General features: G+C 34.6%; 1 protein-coding gene across 2 annotated transcripts; it reads right to left on the reverse strand.

The window, feature by feature from the left end:
• Positions 1 to 243: 243 nt before the first annotated feature.
• LOC115712699 (probable LRR receptor-like serine/threonine-protein kinase At5g10290) lies at positions 244 to 6,894 on the reverse strand. 2 transcript variants are annotated; one of them, XM_030641028.2, is made up of 12 exons: positions 6,482 to 6,894; positions 5,123 to 5,283; positions 3,952 to 4,084; positions 3,658 to 3,729; positions 3,161 to 3,304; positions 2,986 to 3,057; positions 2,736 to 2,801; positions 2,518 to 2,588; positions 2,281 to 2,424; positions 1,699 to 2,040; positions 1,207 to 1,601; positions 244 to 914 (listed from the first exon to the last, which is right to left on the reverse strand). In XM_030641028.2, exons 2-12 carry the CDS (start codon positions 5,199 to 5,201, stop codon positions 600 to 602), a joined length of 1,833 nt encoding a protein of 610 aa, XP_030496888.2. In that variant the 5' UTR covers positions 5,202 to 5,283; positions 6,482 to 6,894; the 3' UTR covers positions 244 to 599. The 2 variants fall into 2 exon arrangements, with proteins under 2 accessions (XP_030496888.2, XP_060970274.1); XM_061114291.1 differs by having other exon boundaries at positions 5,123 to 5,297; positions 6,482 to 6,850.
• Positions 6,895 to 7,866: the final 972 nt, after the last annotated feature.

Genomic DNA, 7,866 nt, shown 5'->3' on the forward strand with positions numbered 1-7,866 from the left:
TCACATGTGCTTTCAACATAAAAGGAATCAGCAACTCAAAAGACATGCATGAGAACCATCAACTATTTGTTCTTAAATCTGGAACTTTTGTCCAAAGCTTTCTTTTAGTCTTTTAAATGTGAAAGTTTATCTCTCCAACATACATATGTAATCTCTATGTTTTCCATTTCACTTTTGCATTGTACTTGGTATGTAATTGCTAAACTTAGGCATGCCAGCCATCTGAAAAATGAGCAGCAATAGTGGCGATTTCCGGGCACCAATCAATACGCCGTCATTCATTTCTGAAACCACAGTGGTGAAACACCGAAATGGGAGGGGAGCTCACACAAACTTACAGTGAGGTTTTGTATTCTTAAATTCGGCACACTAGCAGAGTTTAACAGAACAAATATACAATTGAACATTCTAAATGGTAAACAAAAAATGAAGTGTGCTAGAAATCACCATGACTGAAAATATCAAGGCCATGATTTTGTAAAACGGAAATATCAAAGTGCTACTGCTACCTTAGGAATCATCAAGCTAACCTACCAAAAAGAATATTACATGCTTTTAATATATAAGAGGGAATGCGCACTATTATTCATTACCTCGTATCATCGTCCACCAGACAACTCAATAGCATCCTGATTATAAATGGAATCTTCACCCCAGTCGAACCTTCTTTGTATTCTTTCATACTCTTGCCTTCGAGTAACTTCGACATTCTGCCACTCTTCCCACCGCTCAGCCAGTCCCTCTCCTTCAAGCATCCGCACAACCTCTGACATTAACGGGCGATCATCTGGTGATTGTTGGGTGCAAAGCAATGCAACCTGAATCATCATTTCTACCTCTTCGAGTTCATAATTATTATTAAGATTGCGATCCACAATAGCCTCAAGTCTTTTCTCCCTTTCCAGCTTTTTCACCTGCAGGAAGAAAAGAAATTATCTACAACAAATTGGTTCTCTCAGATGAAGAAAAACAAAAGTGCACGAGTAAGAATGCAGCATCTCAGTACAGCTAAACAGTAATGAAAATATATGAAAACATTACTCTTATTTTGCGTAGTACAGTGAAAAATGAGAAGCATAAGTCGACTATCTTAAATAGCAAAAGCTTGATGGAAATGTCCATGTAGCACCCATCCCTTGATTTCTCAAATATGTTTCCACAATAAAAGCAGTGTGAATTATATGCATGTTTAGGGAAAAGAATTACATGGTCAAGCAATAAAACATCATCTTCCTCTTCCAAACGCGAGAAGTCTATCGCCCGTTGGCCTGTTACAATCTCCAAGAGCATGATTCCATAGCCGAAAACATCAGTTCTTTCTGATGACTTCCCAGTTGACAAGTATTCAGGTGCTATGTGGCCCATCGTCCCTCGAACTTGAGTTGTCACATTAGTCTTTCTAGCATCCACCAGCTTTGCCAAGCCAAAGTCTCCAACAACTGCTTCAAAGTCTTCATCAAGCAATACATTAGCAGCCTTAACATCCCGATGAATGATCTTAGGATTGCAATGTTCATGTAAGTACTCCAAACCACGCGCTGTACCCAAAGCCACTCTTTTTCTGGTGGGCCAATCCAATACTGGCTCCCCAGGTTTTATCTCTGCAATAAAACTCAAAATTAGAAAAGCACAGTAGATGTATAAAGATGTAGATATAAATCCGGTAACAAATCACATTTATGACCTTAAAAGAAATACCTCGTAATTGATAAGCAACACTCAAGTTCTGCATAAAAGGATACACCAAAAGGCGCTCTGTTGGTGTAGTGCAGAATCCAATTAGTCGTAATAGATTCCTGTGAACTGCAACACTAATCATCTCAACTTCACGCTGAAAAGCTGCGTCCCCGCCAGGACTTTCATAGTCAGTCAACCGCTTCACAGCAACTTTTGTATTATCAGATAGCACTCCTTTATAGACCTTCCCAAAACCTCCCTGACCAAGGACATTTTTCTCACTGAAATTGTCAGTGGCAACCTGCAATTCCCTCCATGCAAATCTTTTTAATTGACCAAAGGCAATTCTTCGATCAACTTCACCTGAACCCAAAGTTGAAAAGGATAATAAAAGTAATTATTTCAAAGGTGCCAAGCAAATTATCATCCTCCAGTAAAAAATAATCCAGGTAAACTAAAGCATGGAAATGATTTCACATAAGCAAATAAAATAAAAAACTAAACAGAGAATGATGATAGAAGGCTTGTGGTAGATGGTTTAAATCATGCTCCCTATTTTAGACAAGACAATTTATGCATGAACCAATTAAAAGAAATGCAAACCTGGAACGTCTACAAAAACTTCACGCTTGTAGCCTTTTCTTCTATTTTTGCATACAAAATAAAGCGAGCCACCAATGAAGAGAATGAAAATTATTCCACCAACAATTCCAACTATAGTTCCAGTACTCAGCTTATGTGAAGGGCCTGTCAATAGTAGTAAGATCTTAGCAATAGCTAAATAAACTCGGGGTAAATTGGACAGCTGAAATTGCTACATGGCCACTATGACCCATTTACCTGATTCATCAATATCAGTAGCACAAGGGTGAGGAAAATTTGGACCACAATTCAAGTGGTTTCCAGAGAAACTACAAAAAAACACGCACACACATAAAAAAAGATTAGGCTGGTGAACAAGTTAGAAGGGAGAGAGAGAGAGAGAGAGAGAGATAACGGTAATAAAATTGAAGATATTGTCTGGAATAAAAATCATTAACTTAGAATGAACTTCTTACTTGTACTTAACGATCTGGAATAATTTCTCAGGAATCCGACCACTGAAACTATTGGAATCTAGCTGACTGTAAATAACGAACATACCACATCATCAAACACAAAGAAGATGTGAAGTATACTTACAACTCAAATACATAAATCTCGAATCATACTTTAGACAACGCGCAAAAGAAAGAAAAAGAATCACTAAAATACAAATTAATTTCTTAATGTTTTACCATAGGTGCATACTAAAGATAACTAACATACAGAGTAATTAAGCTCTGAAGACTGGAAAGTGACTCGGGGATTGTTCCAGATAGGTTATTTCCACTTAAAATCCTGCTCGCATATGACCAAGAAATCATTGTCAAGGACAAAGGTATGAAAGATGCAAAAGTTATTAGACATAAAACCATTACTATATGCATGATGTTCCACTTACAAGAATTGAAGCTTTTTCAAATCACCAAGGGAAGAAGGTATTCCTCCACTTAAATTGTTATCCTCCAAGTTCAAGTTGGCCAAATTTGCAAGATTTCCAAATTCATTTGGTATTACACCTGTTATACCATTTCCTTGCAATGAACTGCACGAATATATTATAAATGGGATGATTAATTATACATGTGTATGCACATAGACAAATTAACAGGAAAAACCAACATCGAAGTAGTTGGTGCGAAAAAACAGGGTAGAAATAACAAATCAATTTTCTGCATGCAAAGCTCAACAATATAAATAATCACAAGCACCAAATACTGAAAAATAATGAAGGCTTTAAGTTGCCTCAAACGATTTGCATAGGTTAGAAACAAATAGGTTCAAGGTAAAAATGGAAGAAAGTCCACACAATGCAAAATAAATACCATAGATAATTACCATCCAGTAATATAGAAAATCAAGGATAAAGATCATTTCATTCAGGTCATTTTTACTTACAGCACTTTAAGGTTCTTCAAGGCTCCCACTTTAGGGGACAAAGTTCCTGTAAATCCCATGTTTGGTAATGTTCTGCAAATAAACAATAAAATTAAAAACATACGTTTACTCAATACTATACAAGTCTCCTGAACTTGCTTAGAAGGCTCAACTTCTGAAATATTATTGCATTTAACATACTCCTTTTTAGGCATTCAATCATTCTACTTCGCTAGCAAAATAAATTAGTTTTCATGAACTCAGCAAGTAGTAATGTATCACCGTGTATAAGGGAAGTAACAAAGAATATCTTACACGGTGACAACATTATTACTAGGATCACAATTAACATTGGACCAGGTGCATGGATTAACTTGGTTGGGATTCCAGTCCTTGAGCTGATTGTTTGAAGCATTCAGTGAAATTTTCAATGCATTAAGTGCGTCTCCTGAAAAAGATAGATGAACAATTTTACCAAAGAAAAGTAATTTACAAATTTTTCAATACTGAAAACACATCCCTAGCCTAAGGTGGGTTTTTTTAATGTCCCAAAGCCAATACTTTCTAAAATACTTGCATCACTCAAGTAGCTATGCAGAAACTTAAGTACTTTATAATAAGCATTGGAAACTAAAATTGAACACCGTTTCATCTAAAGAAAAACCTCAACAGGCCCGCTAAACAACTGACTTCCTTTTTCCTTTTTCTTCCCCACCTCCCCCATTTATCTTGAATCTCAGGCAGAAAGCTAGAGAGAATAAACACGGAGGGTGATCTGTCCATATAAAGACATAAAAGGCTTTCTAGTTCACATATTATGCTCATCATAATGGTACATTATTGCATGTTCAAAGAGTACCTATTTAACAACTGTTAGGATCCCACATTGATCAAGAACGGGATTAGTTGGTGATATAACACACTTGGGCACCCTCCTCTACTAGGCTAGCATTTGAGAGTGAGCTTTACCCAAGTAGTTGTATCAAATGGTTGCAAAACCATTTGAAAGTCCAAAGTGGATCGTCGTGGATGTCTCCTCTAAAGTGGGGTACATTGTTAAGACCAGACTTTGACTAAGTGGTGGTATATAACTACTTGGGCACCCTCCTCTCTTAGGTATGAGTTCTACCCAAGTGGTAGTATCGACAACATACTCATTCTTTGAACTCAAACTGACGAACATGGTTGATCTAATTTGCATGATTCTATTATGTTGTCCTAGTCTTATCAAAGAAAAATATTATGTTGTTCTAAGTGAATATCAGAACTGAGCATAGATTTTTAATTCATTATCTGAAAGTAACATACAAGTGAAACAGCAATTCTTTTCAACAGAATGAATAAGAAGTTTCAAGTCAGAATAACTGAAAGATATTAGAGCGAACCAGATAGACACAGAGAGCAACTTACAAAATCTCTGATGGCATTGCACACCAGAGAGTCTAAAATGGTATTCATTATCTTAACAAATAGCCACATCACTTACCTTGAGAATCAGGCGACACAAAAGAGGCCAAGAAAGATAATATGAAAACTGCAAAGGCAAGTTCCATCCTCAAAGACATCCCTCCAGATTGTTGGAATTAAGTCAGTAATTTATCAAGAAAAGTATGAAACGTTACCATTTCTACTTAAAATTCCCAGCATCTGCAACATGAATACTTCAGATAAATAGCACAGAATACATCAAATACAAAAGTGAAGGAAACTATTATACCAGACCTTTAGTCATGGTAGCAAAAAGTTTATCCAGAAAAAGAAAATTAGTGGATAAAAAACCAGTTTGTTACATTTGTCTTTCAAGGAAAAGAATGGGCAGGGGATAATCAACAGCCAAAAGAATATTTTACATATATTCCCTTTTTCCCAATTTTTTTTTTCTTTGGCAACACTTTCATATGTTAATTTTTTTAATATTGAATAAAGAAAGCTTAAAAGAATTTGTTCAAAAAAAGCAAGCGATTGAATGTACAAACAGATTTCATAAATCAAAACTGCTAGATTTCACTTTCTATGCCATTTCAAGCCGACCCATTAAGCACCCTCACACCATAAACCGCAGAATTAGCCTTCTCATACTCAAAATAAGTTGAAGAGCTTCTGAAGCATTAACGCATAATAAAACAACTTACGTCTTCCCATCAAAACATCTAGTAACATTTTAACAGCTAATGAACTTGAAGTCAAAGATTGACATTGAACCTATGGCACATTTATAATCTCATTATCCTAGCCATAGGAAAAGCTACCCATTTAGAAAGTGAAAGTTAAACAACCAACTAAAGCGTGTCTAGCTATGGCTATAAGTGTTTCAAGCCAACCAATTAACCACCCTCACAATATAAACCCCCAAAAAATTAGCCATCTGAAACTCAAGTTATAGGAAAGTGAATAATATATGGTAAAAATCAAATAATGCATGGTTTATATTAATGACCCATTTCGATCCCTCTTTTCATTGGATGAAAAAATCAAAGAAAAGGAAATAAGCTTGAACTACAAAACCTTCCAAATTGTGCAATATTTCAATTTCATATTAAGAAAAAACACAATTGTTCGACTTTAAAGAATCCCACTTTCCCTATTTCGAATAAAAATATTAAACTTCAATTCAATTCCTATTCCCACCATACTTTTTTCCCCTGCAACCAAACAGGAACAAAAACTCGAAAAATAATAATAGAATTAATAAACCAAAAACAACAAAATTTCCAGAAATGCTAGCGTAAAAGAAAATAGCTATATACATAAATGAAAATAAAAAATTACGAAAAGCCCAAATATAAATAACAAAAAAATACATACCCCATCGAAAAAGAAGAAGAAGAAGAAGAAGAAGAAGTACCTTGGTGATATGAAAATGAAGAACCAGATTTGGAAAAATGGTAAGAAGGGAAAAAAGAAAAAGAAAATCAAAGGTAGAGAAACTTTTCAGAGGATTTGATTTGATAGGTAATCCCAAAAGCTGTGTAAAGGAAGAAGGGTTAGCTGGCTGCCAAGCTGACCAACTCAATAGTGAGAGAAAGGAAGAAATAGGAGAGAGAAAGTGCAGTTACAGAGCTTTGATTAAGCAGCAGCAGCAAAATCTACAAGAGAAGGTTCTGTCCAGTTTTGCTTCGAATTTTCAATTTGTAATAATTTTTTTTTAATATTTTTCGTATAAATAAAAATAAGATAGTAATATGAGTCTTCATTAATAAAAGTAGTCAATGGAGAGGTGAGGGTGGTCGTCCCAAATAGCAATAATAAGAGAAATATTAAAGCCATCAGTGTTGTCTAGCACCTTTTTATATGTCAATATCGTTTTAGGTCTAATTAAGTATAGGTCCCATATAATTTAATATAATAATTTTTAGAGAGTATCGCTAGTCAATCGCAACGCGACATGTCGAGAAAATGTTAGGCACCACTAGTACCTAATAGCAATTTTCCAGTATTAATTACTCTTGAGACTCACCTCTGCTCCCATTGCTTTCTTTTGCTATTATTGGGACTGGGACCCTGTCTGTCCAATTGTGATCACCTCCTACCTATCACCACTTTCACCCTTTTTTAATATTAATGAAATATGCTTAAAACTATTTTAAGGTATCATGCACTACTGAATGTAAATGTACCTAAATTAATTATATAAAAAATTACTAACCAACTACGAATATAAAAATAGAATTCAAAAGAATAATAATTAAAGGGGCCAAAATATAATTTTTTTAAAAAAAAATAAGTGAAAGGTTTTATTAATATTTGGAAGCCATGACCACCCTTGTAAAGGGTAGCTAACAACTTAGAGTACTTTTAATAGATGAGGTATAATAGTTATAATATTAAATACCTTAAAACTCTTAAAATGATTCTGTAAATAAATATGTGTTATTTGTAATTGTTATAAATATTAATAATTATGTGGATGTCCAAATCTTTTATTTATTACCATGAATTGTAATCAACATTCCTCTTTTCATTGGTTTCCCTTTTTCTTAGTTTCTTAATATCTCACTCTTGTATTTGTATAAATAGGGGTTCACCCCATTGGAATAAACAACTCAGAAATTCTCATTCACTTTCTCTTTCTCTCTTCATCTTCTTCTTCTTTCTTCTCATCTACTTTATATTATTTTATATTATTTTATAACACGTTATCAGCACGAGTCTCTGCCCAAGCTTCAAGCATGAGTCTCTGCCCAAGTCCCAATGTAAGTATCTTGTTAAAGTTTTTGAATTTTTTCAAAG

The sequence above is a fragment of the Cannabis sativa genome, chromosome 4 (genome assembly GCF_029168945.1).
Source record: "Cannabis sativa cultivar Pink pepper isolate KNU-18-1 chromosome 4, ASM2916894v1, whole genome shotgun sequence".
Classification (NCBI taxonomy): domain Eukaryota; kingdom Viridiplantae; phylum Streptophyta; class Magnoliopsida; order Rosales; family Cannabaceae; genus Cannabis; species Cannabis sativa.